We start from the raw sequence: 19,825 nt of genomic DNA, 5'->3' as shown, positions 1-19,825 counted from the left end.
CAAAAAGAGGTAAGAGTCGCGAGAGAGTGGGCAAAAAGAGGTAAGAGCCGCAAGAGAGAGGACAAAAAGAGGTAAGAGCCACGAGAGAGAGACCAAAAAGAGGTAAGAGCCACGAGAGAGAGACCAAAAAGAGGTAAGAGCCGCAAGAGAGAGGGCAAAAAGAGGTAAGAGTCACGAGAGAGTGGGCAAAAAGAGGTAAGAGCCACGAGAGAGAGACCAATAAGAGGTAAGAGCCGCAAGAGAGAGGACAAAAAGAGGTAAGAGTCGCGAGAGAGTGGGCAAAAAGAGGTAAGAGCCACGAGAGAGAGACCAAAAAGAGGTAAGAGCCGCAAGAGAGAGGACAAAAAGAGGTAAGAGCCACGAGAGAGAGACCAAAAAGAGGTAAGAGCCACGAGAGAGAGGACAAAAAGAGGTAAGAGCCACGAGAGAGAGACCAAAAAGAGGTAAGAGCCGCAAGAGAGAGGGCAAAAAGAGGTAAGAGCCGCAAGACGAACAGGTCTTATAAATGTGTTTAAGTCCCATTGGTGTGTGTTTCCCGTGCAGCCGCTCGGAGCAGTCGCTGTCCACGTTAGATCACGAGCTGTCGGAGCTGGACCAGGAATGTCACCAGAGACTGAGCGAGCTGAAGGAGCAACAGCAACAACAGCTGCTCACGCTCAGGCAGGAGCAGTACTACAGCGAAAAGTACCAGAAAAGAGAGCACATCAAACAGGTGAGCAGAGAGAGAGAGAGAGAGAGAGAGAGAGAGAGAGAGAGAGAGAGAGAGCGTCAAACAGGTGAGCAGAGAGAGAGAGAGAGAGAGAGAGAAAGCATCAAACAGGTGAGCAGAGAGAGAGAGAGAGAGAGCGTCAAACAGGTGAGCAGAGAGAGAGAGAGAGAGAGAGAGAAAGCATCAAACAGGTGAGCAGAGAGAGAGAGAGAGAGAGCGTCAAACAGGTGAGCAGAGAGAGAGAGAGAGAGAGAAAGCATCAAACAGGTGAGCAGAGAAAGAGAGAGAGAGAGAGAGCGTCAAACAGGTGAGCAGAGAGAGAGAGAGAGAGAGAGAGAGAAAGCATCAAACAGGTGAGCAGAGAGAGAGAGAGAGAGAGCGTCAAACAGGTGAGCAGAGAGAGAGAGAGAGAGAGAGCGTCAAACAGGTGAGCAGAGAGAGAGAGAGAGAGAGAGCGTCAAACAGGTGAGCAGAGAGAGAGAGAGAGAGAGAAAGCATCAAACAGGTGAGCAGAGAGAGAGAGAGAGAGAGCGTCAAACAGGTGAGCAGAGAGAGAGAGAGAGAGAGAGCGTCAAACAGGTGAGCAGAGAGAGAGAGAGAGAGAGAGCGTCAAACAGGTGAGCAGAGAGAGAGAGAGAGAGAGAAAGCATCAAACAGGTGAGCAGAGAGAGAGAGAGAGAGCGTCAAACAGGTGAGCAGAGAGAGAGAGAGAGAGAGAGCGTCAAACAGGTGAGCAGAGAGAGAGAGAGAGAGAGAGCGTCAAACAGGTGAGCAGAGAGAGAGAGAGAGAGAGAGAGAGCGTCAAACAGGTGAGCAGAGAGAGAGAGAGAGAGAGAAAGCATCAAACAGGTGAGCAGAGAGAGAGAGAGAGAGAGCGTCAAACAGGTGAGCAGAGAGAGAGAGAGAGAGAGCGTCAAACAGGTGAGCAGAGAAAGAGAGAGAGAGAGCGTCAAACAGGTGAGCAGAGAGAGAGAGAGAGAGAGAGAAAGCATCAAACAGGTGAGCAGAGAGAGAGAGAGAGAGCGTCAAACAGGTGAGCAGAGAGAGAGAGAGAGAGAGCGTCAAACAGGTGAGCAGAGAAAGAGAGAGAGAGAGAAAGCATCAAACAGGTGAGCAGAGAGAGAGAGAGAGAGAGCGTCAAACAGGTGAGCAGAGAAAGAGAGAGAGAGAGAAAGCATCAAACAGGTGAGCAGAGAGAGAAAGAGAGCATCGCTGAGGCTCCACATTGCGAGTCACTGAAGCAGAGCGAGGACAAGTGCAGACTCGCTGTGTTTACCCGTCTCCACGTCAGTTAGTCCACATCAGTTAGTCCACGTCAGTTAGTCCACGTCAGTTAGTCCACATCAGTTAGTCCACGTCAGTTAGTCCACATCAGTTAGTCCACGTCAGTTAGTCATGGTGGAATTAGCAATAACCGCGCTGCGACCGGACTTTAAACTCAACATTTGTCCGTATCGTTCTGTTTCTAAGCGGTTTTCTTTCTGTCTCTTTGCCTCTGCAGCTGGTGGAGAAGCTGAACACCATCGCAGAGGAATGTCAGAGCGCGCAACTCAAGAAGATACGAGACCTTTGTGAAAAGTGAGTCCATAACAGTCAAACTTGATTCTATATTTTAACGTTTAATCATTCATATTTAACTTCGCAGAGAGAAGAAAGAACTCAAGAAGAAGATGGACAAGAAGAGACAAGAAAAGATCAACGAAGCAAAGTCTAAAGACAAAAACGTCACTGAGGAGTAAGTGTGAAACGTGGGCGCAGTTCACTGTTTGGCCACTAGATGTCAGTAAACGATGACTAAATGTGCTGTTCTGTTGTGGCGCAGGGAGAAGCTGGAGATCAACAGGTCGTTTGTGAATGAAGTGGTGCAGTACATCAAACGGGTAAGGCAAAGTACAAATACTTACAAATACTTATACCAGGAGCCTGTTCTGAAGTAGGACGAGTCAAAGGTCTACATCAAGGACCAGGTTTCCATGAGGACTAAAGCAGGTCTGTTATAGTTCCAATATAGGATGTTCGTACATTCACAGAGATCATGTCAACACTGGGATTAAAATGTGACTATAATCAGAACTACAACCGGATTTGGGACTAAACCAGTGTTAGAACTGGACCAACATCAGGATTAAGATGATCTTAAACCAGGACAAGAGTAAACACACCCTAGGTCTAAACCTGGACTAGTTCTGGACCAAGACTAAACCAAAAATAGTCTAGGTTCAGGTCTAAACAAGAAATAAACCAGGTCTAAACTAGGACTGTCTCTGGACCAAGATAAGGTCTAGACTAGAATCAACCCAGGTCTAATATAGGACAAGTCAAATGAATGAACACTAACCCAGGTCTAAACCAGGTCCAGGTCCAAACAAGAACTAACCCAGGTCTAAACCAGGTCCAGGTCCAAACAATAACTAACCCAGGTCTAAACCAGGTCCAGGTCCAAACAAGAACTAACCCAGGTCTAAACCAGGTCCAGGTCCAAACAATAACTAACCCAGGTCTAAACCAGGTCCAGGTCCAAACAAGAACTAACCCAGGTCTAAACCAGGTCCAGGTCTAAACTAGAACTAACCCAGGTCTAAACCAGGTCCAGGTCCAAACAAGAACTAACCCAGGTCTAAACCAGGTCCAGGTCTAATCAAGAACTTATACTATACTAAGAACTTAACATGTGTAAAGATACATAAGAACATGTGTAAAGATACATAAGAACATGTGTAAAGATACATAAGAAACATGTTTAAAGATACATAAGAACATGTGTAAAGATACATAAGAACATGTGTAAAGATACATAAGAAACATGTGTAAAGATACATAAGAGCATGTGTAAAGATACATAAGAACACATGTAAAGATACATAAGAACACGTGTAAAGATACATAAGAAAATGTGTGTAAAGATACATAAGAACATGTGTAAAGATACATAAGAACACGTGTAAAGATACATAAGAACACGTGTAAAGATACATAAGAAACATGTGTAAAGATACATAAGAACACATGTAGATACATAAGAGCATGTGTAAAGATACATAAGAACATGTGTAAAGATACATAAGAACATGTATAAAGATACATGAGAACATGTGTAAAGATACATAAGAACATGTGTAAAGATACATAAGAGCATGTGTAAAGATACATAAGAAACATGTGTAAAGATACATAAGAAACATGTGTAAAGATACATAAGAAACATGTGTAAAGATACATAAGAACACATGTAAAGATACATAAGAGCGCGTGTAAAGATACATAAGAACACGTGTAAAGATACATAAGAAACATGTGTAAAGATACATAAGAACACATGTAAAGATACATAAGAAACATGTGTAAAGATACAAAAGAACACATGTAAAGATACATAAGAACATGTGTAAAGATACATAAGAGCATGTGTAAAGATACATAAGAACATGTGTAAAGATACATAAGAACACGTGTAAAGATACATAAGAAACATGTGTAAAGATACATAAGAACACATGTAAAGATACATAAGAACATGTATAAAGATACATGAGAACATGTGTAAAGATACATAAGAACATGTGTAAAGATACATAAGAGCATGTGTAAAGATACATAAGAAACATGTGTAAAGATACATAAGAAACATGTGTAAAGATACATAAGAAACATGTGTAAAGATACATAAGAAACATGTGTAAAGATACATAAGAACACATGTAAAGATACATAAGAAACATGTGTAAAGATACATAAGAACACATGTAAAGATACATAAGAACACGTGTAAAGATACATAAGAACACGTGTAAAGATACATAAGAAACATGTGTAAAGCTACATAAGAACACATGTAAAGATACATAAGAAACATGTGTAAAGATACAAAAGAACACATGTAAAGATACATAAGAACATGTGTAAAGATACATAAGAGCATGTGTAAAGATACATAAGAGCATGTGTAAAGATACATAAGAACACAGGTAAAGATACATAAGAACATGTGTAAAGATACATAAGAACACATGTAAAGATACATAAGAGCATGTGTAAAGATACATAAGAACATGTGTAAAGATACATAAGAAACATGTGTAAAGATACATAAGAACACATGTAAAGATACATAAGAGCATGTGTAAAGATACATAAGAAACATGTGTAAAGATACATAAGAACACATGTAAAGATACATAAGAGCATGTGTAAAGATACATAAGAACATGTGTAAAGATACATAAGAACATGTGTAAAGATACATAAGAACACGTGTAAAGATGCATAAGAAACATGTGTAAAGATACATAAGAACACATGTAAAGATACATAAGAAACATGTGTAAAGATACATAAGAACATGAGTAAAGATACATAAGAACATGTGTAAAGATACATAAGAACATGTGTAAAGATACATAAGAACATGTGTAAAGATACATAAGAACACGTGTAAAGATACATAAGAAACATGTGTAAAGATACATAAGAACACATGTAAAGATACATAAGAACATGTGTAAAGATACATAAGAACATGTGTAAAGATACATAAGAACATGTGTAAAGATACATAAGAACACGTGTAAAGATACATAAGAAACATGTGTAAAGATACATAAGAACACGTGTAAAGATACATAAGAGCATGTGTAATAATGCCTTATGAGACGTCATAAGGCGCTGGTACAGCTGGCAGCCCGGTGTAAACGCTCTCTCTTCTTTCTCACACTTATTGTGCTTTATCTCCTATATTTTGTAAATATAGTTAGTATATTTTTTCTATTTTACTGTACGATAGGGACACGCGCTGGAATAGTTTTTTAATTCAACTGTTTTTGACTTTTTTCGGCTGGATTTGAGCGTTGTTCGTTGTGTTGTTGTGACGTGAGCTAGCTCCGAGCGAGCCCACCAGCCCCCCCCCCCGCGCCCTCCGGCCGCGCTAAAGTACGGCGTGTCGTCGGTACACGTTTATATACACGTTTATATGAAAGAGGAACTTCACGAATGATCGGGATACGCACTGGAATCGCTTTAAATTAACTTGTTTTGACTTTATTCGGCTGGATTGAGTGTTTTCGTCGTGTCGTTGCGATGTGTCGTGGCTCTGAGTCCCCCGGCTCCGCCCCCGCCCCCCGGCTCCGGCCCCGCCCCCCGGCTCCGGCCCCGCCCCCCGGCTCCGGCCCCGCCCCCCGGCCGGCGCCGTACCGTGTTTCCACAAAGGAGGAACTCATGAAACTGCGGAGAACAGTCGTCTTACCCGGAGATCGTCACGTTATCCCGTCGCAATACTGACCTAACCTAATACTGATGTGCAATTCTGTCGTATGTGCAATTACTGTGAAATTCATGTGCAATCTATGAGCTGTCGTGACACATATTCATGTGCAATTACTGTCGGGATCACATGCAATGGTATTTATTTATTTATTTGTCTATGGGAGTTTTTATTTATTTATAGGAGATCTTCTACTGAAAGTGTTTTTCAGACTTCCTATAAGTGATCTGTTCTTCTGTATCTACCTGCGTTGCACCAATGAAATTTCCCCATGTGGGACAATAAAGGAATATCTTATCTTATCTTAAGAGCATGTGTAAAGATACATAAGAGCATGTGTAAAGATACATAAGAACATGTGTAAAGATACATAAGAACATGTGTAAAGATACATAAGAACACGTGTAAAGATACATAAGAAACAGTGTAAAGATACATAAGAACACGTGTAAAGATACATAAGAAACATGTGTAAAGATACATAAGAAACGTGTAAAGATACATAAGAACATGTGTAAAGATACATAAGAACATGTGTAAAGATACATAAGAACATGTGTAAAGATACATAAGAAACATGTGTAAAGATACATAAGAACATGTGTAAAGATACATAAGAACACGTGTAAAGATACATAAGAAACATGTGTAAAGATACATAAGAACATGTGTAAAGATACATAAGAACATGTGTAAAGATACATAAGAGCATGTGTAAAGATACATAAAACATGTGTAAAGTGGTGATTGTGTGTGCAGTTGGAGGACGCGCAGAGTAAGAGACATGAGAGACTTCTGGAGAAACATAAGGACATTCGACAGCAGATAGTGGACGAGAGGCCAAAGGTACGTCACAGTTTCAATATCTACAGCTGCATCACCATGACAACCTTTAGAGAAAATACAGGCCTGATACAGCCTATTTTAAAAGGAATGTTTTGTTACACTTAGTTTAAAAGCCTTTGTAGATCAGAAAAAAGGCTTTGCTCTTGGTTTTGAGTAGAAACTAGAACCAAAACTAGACTTATCAATACTGAAAGAACCAAAGACAAAATGTACTTTTTTATAAAACGGCCTTGATCTATATCAGAACAATTTAGACACCACTTTTTTGTTGTTTAAAATGACAGCCCCGTTGTCTAAGAAAGAATGTTTTTATTTGATTATTTATTGTGGTGGTGGTGGTGTGTGATCGAAATCTGTATCAAGACTTATTCTTCATCAAACTTGAAATTGTAATATTTTCACAACACTGATTTTCTACCAAGCGCTACTTTCTAAATGTAATTGAAAAAATATATATAATAAAATTTACTTCTTAACTCGTCACATCATAAACTTACCGGTATTGCTTTATTATACAGAGGGTTATTTGAATCTTTTGTACAAACATGAAACTCTCTGCTTAACCACTTGGGGGCAGCCTAATCCACTTGTAGTAACAAACGTGTAATATCACATAAAAACCTTTTTTCAATCTGTCATTTTCTCACCAAACAAACAGTGTTATTGAGTTAATTCCCCGGGTTTATTCCGCTTTATTTTTTGGCAATCGTACAGGACGATTTCGCATCACACGGACTCACGACGACTTTATTAAACAACAACAACAAAACAATCTACAGGAGGTAAAAGGATGCGAAACATATAATATCGGTTTGTGTATTGATTGTTTTCCAAGTCCAGGCTGTTTTAATCTTATTATTTCATGACCAAATTGTGTTCCAAAGTAGGAATAAACTTTATCTTATCTCAATATTCTTGGACCATAAACGGAAAGAAATTGTGTGCAATTTTATTTATGAAAACATATTCCGTCCCTTCTTCAGCAAATCCCCTCGACTGTAATGTTCATAAATTAACTCTTGATATGTAGGAACACGTCTGAACAGTTTACGCCAGAGCAAAGGTATTTAAATGCAGTAAATCAACTCAAAGTTCAGTCTTTATAACGAGTAGATATTCATGTTTGCAGCGTAGAATGGTTCGATCTGATGTTAAAGTGCCCCCACAGGTCGGACACCTCACTGAACTAAACTGCAACGCAATTCAATTCCTGTTTGTAATTGATGACATCACAGTAGGAAATTACCCAGCAATCACTGAGAAAAAATTCATCTAATGTCACAACTTTCACAATTTGATAAATAAAAATATATGAGAGCGACTTTATTTTGTTGAATTAATGTTTAAAGAGTCAAAAAAGTTGTTTCTTTGTGTAAATACTGCTAAACGTTTTCTCCACAAATACCTGCTTGATTGGTGTAAAACTATAATGTATATGTACAACAGGAATAAATACACCAAATAAAGTCAGAATTAGAAAATCATTAAAAAAAAAAGCATAATACTATTAAATCTTTTTGCTTCATCAGTGTGAGCAATAATGAGGCCTTTTCTCATGTATTGGCGTGTAAAATGGAGCCTTATCATTAAATAAACATTAGCTCTGACTGACAGAAAATGACTCAAATGTGCGACCAAGAGAGAATATCGATCACAGATTTATGTTCCATTTTGTTTTTCCCTTTCAAAAAACAAACAAAATGACTTTAACACACAAAAAAGAGTCATATTCTGCTCCAAAACTCATGCGGATTTCTCCTTCTCCGACGACTGACCATTTTCCAACGGCCGGGTCTCGACTCAGTTTGAATTTTGATCCGTCGTGCTGCTTAGCGACCGCTCGGTCCGTGCCTTTCATCCGTGGAGGGGACGCCGCGCTCCTCCTTGTCCCGCGTCGTCTTCAGAGTTCGCCGCTAATGGACAGATAAGTGTCCCCCGAACGCGACCTTGAACGTCACAAACGCCTCGCCGTCTTTGTGCTCGACCCGATAATAAACCCACTCGACGCACCACTTTGGGGGTCCCGCTCATGTTTACACCCGTTGCCTTCAGAATTGTGAAAATGTTTTACTGTTACCGTAGCAACCGTTCATTGAAAAGTAAATATCGTAGTTTCCGAACGGCGAAAAGTCCTCAAACAGAAAGACGAAGCCCGCGAATAGATGGCGCCCTCATTATCTATACATTTACGCGATCGATAAAGGTGCACTATGTAGCTTTCCTGGTGGTGGGTTTGCTTGTCTCCATGGTGATGATAGTTCTTGCCTCGACTGTTCCATAGTATAGCATTAAACACATCTATCCATCTTGCTCTTATTCGATTGCCAGCGCATTAATTGACCCAAAAAAAATACCTTGTAAAGCCTGCTCCACTGGTCACAAAGTAGACCTGCTTGTCGCCATGGAGATAGATATGTTTATTGCCATGCTGTGGAACATTTGAGGCAAAACAGTATGTTGCACAGTTTGTTTAACCTTCTCAATTCTTACAGTTGCCTTTATACATTTTGCTAAACAGTGTTTTGTGTTAAAACGTTGCTTTATGTCCGAAAATTGGACAGTTTGCTGCATGTCCTCCCCTCTCTCTCATCCTCATTTCACGCTAAAACTGTCCTGTCAAATAAAGCCGACGGGCCAGAAAAACCCTTCAAAAAGAAAAGAAACAATAATAATGTCTAAAAAACTTTCGTTTTAGGATGATTTAAATTGTCAAAATATTACGACTGTCATGTTGTACTAGTCACGATTGGTCGAGTAGTCGGCCGTAGGCGCCTCCCCGCTCAGCATCAGCTTCACTGTGTTGCGTTTTGGACGGTTGCCGCTCTGAAATGGAAAAGCAGGAGGTGTTCCATCATTCCCAGGCTCAGGTGCGAGCGTGTCAGCGAGTGTTGATAACGTCGCCATCAGGAAACCTGCAGGAGACACCTGTGCCAGCCATCGCGGGCAACGCCAATATCCGCTCCCGGCGACATCTCATGTAACACGCACGCCGCAAGGTCACGTGCACGCCGCAAGGTCACGTGCACGCCACAAGGTCACGGAATTAGGGCGCACAGAGTTGATGGATGTCTGAGCGTGCACATTCAGTTTAAAACGGTGTACTACGATGCCACGGTGAGGAGAAGAAGAAGTAGAAGAAGAAAAAAGAAAAATAAGAAGGAAGAAGAAGGAGGGCGAGGAAAGAAGAGGAAGAAGAAGAAGAAGAAGATGAAGAAGAGGAAGAAGAAGAAGAGTTTTGTTTTTGGGTGGTAGTAATATTATAACAAGTCAGAGTTTGATGCAAATTGAAAGGAAAAGGCAAAATGGTGCCAACAATAATTCAGTCTAGTATTCAATGCCAACCACAAAGGGTGCAACATCAGGACTAAACCTGGACTAGGACAGGACAAAACATCAGGACTAAACCTGGACTAGGACAGGACAAAACATCAGGACTAAACCTGGACTAGGACAGGACCAAACATCAGGACTAAACCTGGACTAGGACAGGACCAAACATCAGGACTAAACCTGGACTAGGACGGGACCAAACATCAGGACTAAACCTGGACTAGGACAGGACCAAACATCAGGACTAAACCTGGACTAGGACGGGACCAAACATCAGGACTAAACCTGGACTAGGACAGGACCAAACATCAGGACTAAACCTGGACTAGGACAGGACCAAACATCAGGACTAAACCTGGACTAGGACAGGACCAAACATCAGGACTAAACCTGGACTAGGACAGGACCAAACATCAGGACTAAACCTGGACTAGGACAGGACCAAACATCAGGACTAAACCTGGACTAGGACAGGACCAAACATCAGGACTAAACCTGGACTAGGACAGGACCAAACATCAGGACTAAACCTGGACTAGGACAGGACCAAACATCAGGACTAAACCTGGACTAGGACAGGACCAAACATTAGGACTAAACCTGGACTAGGACAGGACCAAACATCAGGACTAAACCTGGACTAGGACAGGACCAAACATTAGGACTAAACCTGGACTAGGACAGGACCAAACATCAGGACTAAACCTGGACTAGGACAGGACCAAACATCAGGACTAAACCTGGACTAGGACGGGACCAAACATCAGGACTAAACCTGGACTAGGACAGGACCAAACATCAGGACTAAACCTGGACTAGGACAGGACCAAACATCAGGACTAAACCTGGACTAGGACAGGACCAAACATTAGGACTAAACCTGGACTAGGACAGGACCAAACATCAGGACTAAACCTGGACTAGGACAGGACCAAACATCAGGACTAAACCTGGACTAGGACAGGACCAAACATCAGGACTAAACCTGGACTAGGACAGGACCAAACTGGGACAATGTTGCCGTGCCAAAGCTGATGTGACAGAAAAACTCCACTAGTTCAAAACTCAGCAGCGAATTAAAGACGTCCACATTCATCTGGCTCAGTTTGTATTGTAAACCCTTCACACCAAATGGACGTATGTGGATGACTGCCGCTGCACAAGGCGATAATCTCCCTCGTAAAGATTTGGGAATCACTAACCGCTTAATTACACTGTACAAAAATAGCATTGGCTTTGACTGTTGGAAACTGCCGCTGCCCACGACGACGCCCGGTTTGGCTGTGAAACGAGCTTTTCCCGAAGACGTTTCACATCATCTGCCCACACGCCATGCGCCCGCACACGTGTTATGGGGCAAACGCAGCTTGTTTAAATTCAAATGCGGGGGGGAAGCACGGTGCCAGGATGGTGACGGGATGAAAATAGCTTGGGAAGTTGCAAAAATGTGTTTGGCGGTTGATTGACGTTCATCCCGGGTCCTGGGTCATATCTTCCTACATGAAACCCGCGCTGTGCACCTTTAGATCCCGCCTCTGGCCGCGCCGCAGCAGTAGAACCTTCAACCTCCTCAGCCACTTCATCCTCCTCCTCACTGTAACTGTATTTACCCTTTTATTAAATCTGCTGTACCAGTGTTGCCGGAGGTACATTGACGACATAATTCCGACCCCTTTTCGAGATGCCGTTCGGTCATTGATTTAAGAAAATAAATAAAATCGATTTATTTTTCAAACATACAGCAACAAAAACGTACATAAAAACTGACCTATGTAAAGTGCATAATAATACAAATAAATAAATAAGAATAATTAAAAAAAAATAATAATTAAGAAAAGAATAATAAAAAGTCATTGATTTATGACCTTGGATCGATTGTGAGCGGACTCGTTTGGAGCTGGCTTGGAACATTTGGTCAATCTCTGTGCAAAATTCCAATTATGGCACTTATGTGTACGTCCTGTAAATAAAATTGATAAATATTTCTCTAAAATTTAAAGTAGAAGTTGTCATTTAAGTCAATAAGCGCCTGGGAAACATCTCCAGATCTTGGTCAGGACAAGGATTTGACCTGTTGTGCATGTTTTGAGTTGATGGGGATAACCCCAATAGATACGGTTGACACCCGAGGGAACGCCCACTAACAGACCTCTCTATCAGACGCAATCCATCAATTCTACTGTATTAGGGCCTCAAAACTCCTGCCATGGACACAGTAAATGGATCTCTTTGGAACATACTTCTGGCAGCTTGGAAAAAGGGCATCACAAAAAATGGATGACACAAATTAAGGACTGGACCAACGTCATAACAGAAAAAATTTAAATTGAAAAACAATCAGATTTACAAACATTTGACTGACATTGAACTAAATGGGACTTTTATTTTGGACTTTGTGCACCTTAACTTTCTTTTCTTTGGATGCCTCATGTTCCTAATTTATTTTATTTTATTTATTCTTTTTTTTTTATTAAAAAAAAATAATAGAAAAAAGCTTCAGTTGTAGTCATCTGGACTCAGTTAGAAAAAATAGACGTTTCGACTCTCATCCAAGAGTCATTGTCAATAAAAGAATTTAGATCGAGAACTCCGATATTAATTCTGTTCTGTGGTAAGACCCGCCCATTGGGCGGAGCCTTCCTGAAGTAGAAGGAGTTGTTTGTTTCAACAGAAACTCCCCCTTGTATCTACCGAGCTAGCCTATTCAGAATTTTAATGGCCTATTAGAATCCTCTTTGTCTTTGTGAGACCCTGGCTCAACCACCCTGAGTACCTGATTAGCATCTAAATGTCCTGGTCCTGGTCCTCTAATCAGAGGGTGTGGACTTTGGCTTCGTAATCAACTGATTACGAAGCCAAAGTCCACATCCTCCTCGAGGACACGACCACATACGAACGCTTGAAAAGAGATCCGACCAGTGGCTACAAGAAGAAAGTGATAGACTGTTTACAAAGGCTGAAAAAAGAGGAAGTGATAGACCGGCCTCTGTATTACAGACTGTATCCTGGTGAAGCCATGCCTTGCATTTACGGCCTTCCAAAAATACACAAAAAGGATGTTCCACTCAGACCCATAGTGTGCAGCACAGATTCCATCACTTACAATGTGGCCAAGCATTTAACAACTATATTGGCTCCACTTGTGGGGAATTCGGAACATCATGTGGAAAACACGCACAACTTTGTGGATAAAGTGAAACATCTCCAACTGGACCCAGATGACCTCATGGTTTCATATGATGTGGTGTCCCTGTTCACCTGCATCCCGACCTCTGATGCAGTAGCAGCGGTGAGGATCAGACTGCAGGAAGACACCACCCTACAGGAAAGGACCAAACTGACACCTGAACACATATGTAAACTGTTGGACATCTGTCTGAACACCACTTACTTTCAATTCCGGGGACAATTTTACAGACAGATTCATGGCTGTGCCATGGGCTCGCCCGTCTCTCCCATAGTGGCCAACCTGTACATGGAGCACTTTGAGAAGAAGGCACTGTCCTCATTCTCAGGCATAGCTCCAAAACTGTGGCTCCGCTATGTCGATGATACTTTTGTAACAATCAAGAAACAAGAGCTGGAAACCTTCTCTGATCACATCAATGCTGTGGACCCACATATCAGGTTTACAAGAGAAGACGCTAAGGAGAATCGCTTGGCCTTTCTTGATTGTTCCACAATCAGAGGAGAGGACGGGAAACTCCAAATAGAAGTATATAGGAAACCTACACACACGGACCAGTATCTGCTCTTTGGTTCCAACCACCCACTACAGCACAAGCTGGGAGTGATCAGAACCTTACAACACAGAGCTCAAGGTGTGCCCACCAGCTCAGAGGGCAAGAAGAAAGAGGAAAAACATGTCCGAAATGCCCTCTCAGCCTGTGGTTACCCCGCTTGGGCTCTCAACAGAGTGAAGAGAACCAAGAAGCAGGACAAAAGGGAAACTGAACAGAGAAGGAAGGGTGTTTCTATCCCTTATGTGTCTGGCCTGTCGGAAAAACTGCAAAGAATTTTTAGACAACACGAAGTCCCTGTTTATTTTAAACCAGGAAACACTTTAAGACAAAAACTGGTTCATCCTAAGGACAAGTTGCCGACTCAAAAACAGAGCAATGTAGTTTATTCGATCCAATGCAGTGAAGAAAGTTGTAAAGAACGGTACATAGGTGAGACGAAACAGCCTCTACACAAGAGGCTTTATCAGCACAGAAGAAATACAAGTTCAGGACCTCAGAGCGCCGTGCATCTCCATCTTGAAGCCTCTAATCACTCGTTTGAAGACGGTGATGTGAAGGTTTTAAGCAGGGAGAAAAGATGGTTTGAAAGAGGAGTCAAGGAAGCTATTTTTGTTAAAAAAGAAAGACCTTTAAACAGAAATGGAGGGCTAAGATTCAATCTTCCTGGTATCTATAATGGAATACTGAACCCCTGGAAAGGTAGAGGACCAGGACCAGGACACTTAGATGCTAATCAGGTACTCAGGGTGGTTGAGCCAGGGTCTCACAAAGACAAAGAGGATTCTAATAGCCCATTAAAATTCTGAATAGGCTAGCTCGGTAGATACAAGGGGGGAGTTTCTGTTGAAACAAACAACTCTTTCTACTTCAGGAAGGCTCCGCCCAATGGGCGGGTCTTACCACAGAACAGTATTAATATCGGAGTTCTCGATCTAAATTCTTTTATTGACAATGACTCTTGGATGAGAGTCGTAACGTCTATTTTTTCTAACTGAGTCCAGATGACTACAACTGAAGCTTTTTTCTACTATGGAACACGCCTGGACGAATGAGGGATTACACCGACATAATTTTTTATTTTTTTTTTTATTTAAAAAATAAAATGGAAATTGAAAAAAAAAAAAAAATATATATATATATATATATATATACAAAAATAAATAATGATAATAATAATTACCTCCATCATCCTATCAGGCATAAAAACTCCTAGGGCCTATGGGACTCTGACTTTTGTTGTGTTCTTTGTATTTAACTTTTTTTCATTGCTGCATTATTGTAAATGTGTTGTTATTATACAAAAACTCTCTTTTTCTGACCGTCTTTGCCTCAATAACATCTTTACTTGTCATATTTCGTGCGCCGCAGTTCACTCCTTCAACACTCATCTCTCTGTCTAAACTCTCCTGATACAGTATCCTAGTGTATGGTGCATCACGTACTGCACAAGAGGGAGTCCTGTGCTGTCGTCATGGAAACCCAGGCCCCCCTTCCCTCTGCGCTCCTCAATCTTCTCCCTTTCCCTCCACAACTCTGTACAATCTGTTTCATTTGGATCAGAATCCTCGTGACGGCGTCGTGTAGCTGGTGCAGGAGGACGACACATGCTGGAGAAAAACCTGTTTATTTATGTCGTGCCCCTGAACAATACGGCTGCAAAATGTTGTTATTGTCTGGCCTTGCGTCTCGACCCACACAAGGGCTTCTACAATAAATGTACCACTCAAAATAGGTCCAATTATCTGTCGTTTATTATGCTGAACTGGACCTCAAATGGCAATAATGTCAAAATGCCGCTGTAACCTGTTAGTTCAGCGGCAATCCAATACATAATAAAGTTGTCTTAGTATTGTCGTGATCTGACGCCGTTCAAGTCAAAGAAAATGCAATTGTTCCCTCTTTTCAGACGTTTCCTGTTCGATTATTTGTATTTTAACCACATCTAATTCAAGTCGAGTCACAATTGCGTCGTAACGGATGCTCTTGACACAATTTTAGCATTTTGCTAGCGTGTAGTGCGCCGCTACTATTAGCATTCTTGGATGTTTTTACAAGTTTGTGCAGTTGGACCACTTTACTCCTAACACAATATAATGCCTTGAGTCTGCGTCAACTAAAGTCTCTTGTAGTTGTTGAACAGTGGGTGATGGAGCTTCTACGTTGAAATGAATGTTTTGTGTTTGCTGTTTGAAGTTTGAACCTTCCGTTAACAGGAGTTTTCTCGGATCCTGACCGTATCTACATCGAGAGTGGACTTTTCATGGACTGGAAAAGAGTCGTGTAACACCTCATTTGTTCAGTAATATTCAAAGGTTTTTTAAATCAACAAGAGTCCATAGAACCTCTGAAAATCTTTTGTTTAGTCTGAAAAGCTCCGCAGTAAGGCATTATACTTACCTATCTTGATAGCCAGACTGGCCATACTGTAGATTTATTTAATCAACCTTATTTGATATTCATGTTTTATTTTGTCGTTTCTATTTTAGTAGTATTGATTATTTACTGTTGCACATATCGCTGAAGCAAGTTCCCAATTTGTGAATTTTGTTCACTGACAATGGTCATAAAACCATGGCCATAGTTTGATTCTGATACATATAATTGCATGTGTTTTGTTGCTAAATTACCTTGACAAACGTACCTTGATTGGACTCGCCTGTCCACAGATCTGAGGCCTCTTTTATTAAAAATGCGTACGTACACAAATGTTGCATATGTGAGTTTCTATGTTAACTCTGTGATCTATAAAAAGAAAACTTGACTTAGAAATGAGCCAAACATGGTCCAGAAACTCTCAGAAATGAGGCAGAAGTCCATCTGAGCTAAATGTTATCAAGTTTTAGAAGTTTTTGTCTTGTCCGTGCATACATTTTTAGTAAGAATTAAGTGTAAAAGTCTTGATTCCTGACCTGTAACTCCAGCGAGAAATGACAAAGTGCAACAGATATTTCAAATGTCCGTGCCGTTCCCTCCTTTTTTCATTCCTTTTGTGTCTCTACTTTAGTCTTCCAGTTTGTGAACCTCCACGTTACACAAACTGACTCCATGACTACAGGCTCTCGTTACCTTCTCTCATCTTTAAACTGATTGACACCTCCCGTTTGTCTGATCCCTCTGCATAAATAATACATTCACTCACAGACACGGCGCTGTGAACTCTATCCGCCATTGAAATGACTTGTAGATGTGCTCTGGCTTTCCTCCCAGAGTACTTAGTATGTGTGCAGAGTACACGCATGTGCTCATGCGGCACTCTGGGGCCCTGCCCTGTCTGAGGAACTCACAAACTCCATCTGTAATTATCCACAAGGGGACCCATTTCACAGGCGCACGCTCCACCGGGGTACGCGGTTCACAGGCGCGCGCTCGTCTGTTCTGTCGGAATATGGCGACTTAGATAAACAGGAAAGAGCAGATGTTTCAAGAGAAATGTCACAGTGGATATTGCTTTACAGAGAATATTTTGTCTGATGATTCAGCCGAGCAAATGGATTCTGGTACTTTTGGCTTGGCAGTTGTGCATAAATTGCCGTAGTGTTCATCCACCTTGCCAAGTATGAATGTGGCATTGGTGGAGCTGACGGTTAGTGAGTCAGTTCATTTTGGTCTATCTATTTCCCATTTGTTGTTTAAAAGCCCCATTAACAGACAGCTCTGATTGCTCAGAGCGCACGGTAAAACATTCAACACAACGGCATGACGTACAATGAGTCAAAAGAACAAAATAAACACTAAAGATGTTATTGCATTGCCTGGAATTTTCCACACTATGGCATCAGAATGATCCATCTTGCATTTGGTGATTTGATTGAAAAGCGTGCATCCTCAAGGCGGCTGCACACTTTCGTCCGTCCGCGATGAAAGATTAATGATTACTGGGTCGTGGCTGAAAAACGTGGGTCGAAGGTCTCGCAGTGAAACAGAGATCGTCCCGAAGGTGAGCTGAGATTTATATTAAACCTGCTCGTGGTCGTAGAGTGAGACCTCCTCTCGCTGCGTCTACCATCAATCTCTGTCAAACGTGACCAAAAGCGCTCCTCAAAATAACAGCAGAAGAGCTCAACCTTATTTCCCCATTTTTAGTTGTTGCTAACGTTTACGTATGCCAAAACAGTGCTAGCATTTAGCACTAGCTTCAGCTATCAAGTATGGCGGATCCTGTGAACCATCGTGTGATTGTCTTTGAGTGTGACATCCATACGTAACTCTTAGAAGGCAAAGAGCTCACGCGGTGGAGACCAGGCCTTCCTATGAGGGTCTCCTCTCCACACATCTGACCTGTAACTCTGCTCGGCTCCATAGCAATAGATAGGTTGTATATTATTTCCACTGGAACAGCCTGGAATTCCTACTCAGAAACTCGCAAAAAAATGTTCCAAGTTAGCGAATCCAACTTGGCTGCGCCTTGCGTTTGTGGAAAGATAAACACCCGACAGCTTTAGTAATGACAGTACTTGTGTTATTTGACCTTTCATTTCTCTTTCTCTCTTCTGTCCACACGCTGTCTCTGTTATAAATGTGCCGTTATGTGTTGCTATGCTAATGTTGCTAACGGCTACGCGCGGCTAATGTAAACAACAGCACAAATCCACTTTCTACTGTCCACTCACTGTCGCTGAACCCGTTGTAAATGTGCCCTTATGTGTCGCTATGCTAATGTTGCTAACGGCTACGTGCGGCTAACGTAAACAAAAGCAAAAATCCACTCTCGAGCAACGTTTTGCCAACTGTAAATATCTGTTATATACAGAATAACAGATGTATTTGACAACAATGTACGGTATTTCGGCCAATTCACGCAATTCCATCATCTTTATATCGTCTTACAAAAACAAAGAGTATTAAGGTGTATTCCGATAACAACTCAAGTAGATTGAGTTGAATACACCTTAATACTCTTTGTTTTTGTCGCCTTGACGGCTCGAACACAGAAACTCTGAGGAAACGTCACTCCCGGGTCTACATTCTGACCCCCGAGGACGACTGGAACGCGTTACAAGTATCAGCCACAACTATTGATGCGCTAACGCCGCTATTTGTTTATTTCCGCCAATGCCGTAGTTACAGAACACGCCAAACTCCATCACACGCTTCGATCTTGGTCTTGTCTTGCGATACACAATCTCACCTTGCGTCCTACTGTATTTACTTCCAACCTGACTGTAGAAACGATAACCTGTTCCAGTCGTCGGCAGCTTCACCCGTGCTATCATGCTCGAGCTAATCTCCCTCCCCGTGTCGATAACCCGGCGCACATTTCAGGCCTAACCTTTTGCCGCTGAACTTGTCCATTTAGGGTATGGACCCGTTACGTAAAAGCGCGGCGGCAGGAGGCTTTCATACTTTCTTGGGCCGCTGGAATGTTTCTAAAATGTGTTGCGGATCAGAAGATGGATGATTGGAGTGGGAGGCGGCGGAGGGGGTCGAGGGGGCCGGGCAGGGGGCCTTCTTTCACCCGCTGTTAGCGCTCCAATCAAAGCCACGCTCACTACACGTCTGCCTGTCTCTCCGCATTCTGTTTCACCCGGCGCTGGCGCAGTGAGGAGAATGCTGATGAGCTTGATGTCCTCTACATATACGTCTTCACAGTTAGTTGAGAGGTTTGTCAATATTTACAGGTTTTGACTTATCAGGCTTTCCTGTAGTTCGTGTGGGCACTTTTGATGCTTTTTTTTTTAGCTTTTCATCGTGTTACGACACTGGTCCCTCAATGAAAACCACACATGGAGTTGTGTTTAGCTTCAGTCACGCTTGTTTCGTTTATCCTGTTTGCAAGGTCGTCATCGCCGCTCTTTTTCTGAGCCTCACAAAAACTCATTATACTTCGTTATAACTGTGCGCTTCTATCAGCATGCTGAGGGAGAGTATGTTTAGTTCCCTGCGGTAATGTATAATATGTGTATTTGTATTCCCCATCGGTCGGAAAATTTAGCATCAAAA

At 41.8% G+C, this 19,825-nt stretch overlaps 1 protein-coding gene and 1 pseudogene across 2 annotated transcripts in view; both read left to right on the top strand.

Annotated features, from left to right (window-relative positions):
- LOC140354967 (1-phosphatidylinositol 4,5-bisphosphate phosphodiesterase beta-1-like) overlaps positions 1 to 19,825 on the top strand; it is a 314,396-nt gene that overhangs the window by 283,755 nt on the left and 10,816 nt on the right. For both annotated transcript variants that reach the window (XM_072440120.1, XM_072440121.1), the window contains exons 28-32: positions 544 to 712; positions 2,211 to 2,287; positions 2,355 to 2,444; positions 2,532 to 2,589; positions 6,726 to 6,812. In XM_072440120.1, coding sequence (XP_072296221.1) covers positions 544 to 712; positions 2,211 to 2,287; positions 2,355 to 2,444; positions 2,532 to 2,589; positions 6,726 to 6,812 — 481 coding nt within the window. The remainder of the gene's footprint in view (positions 1 to 543; positions 713 to 2,210; positions 2,288 to 2,354; positions 2,445 to 2,531; positions 2,590 to 6,725; positions 6,813 to 19,825) is intronic.
- LOC140362967 (uncharacterized) lies at positions 747 to 1,746 on the top strand (annotated as a pseudogene).

The sequence above is a fragment of the Eucyclogobius newberryi genome, unplaced genomic scaffold, assembly GCF_026437365.1.
Source record: "Eucyclogobius newberryi isolate DKJ021-1_F unplaced genomic scaffold, fEucNew1.0.hap1 SCAF_1, whole genome shotgun sequence".
NCBI lineage: Eukaryota > Metazoa > Chordata > Actinopteri > Gobiiformes > Gobiidae > Eucyclogobius > Eucyclogobius newberryi.
Note: the sequence above shows the minus strand (reverse complement) of the source record. Positions and strands in the feature narration are given on the sequence as shown.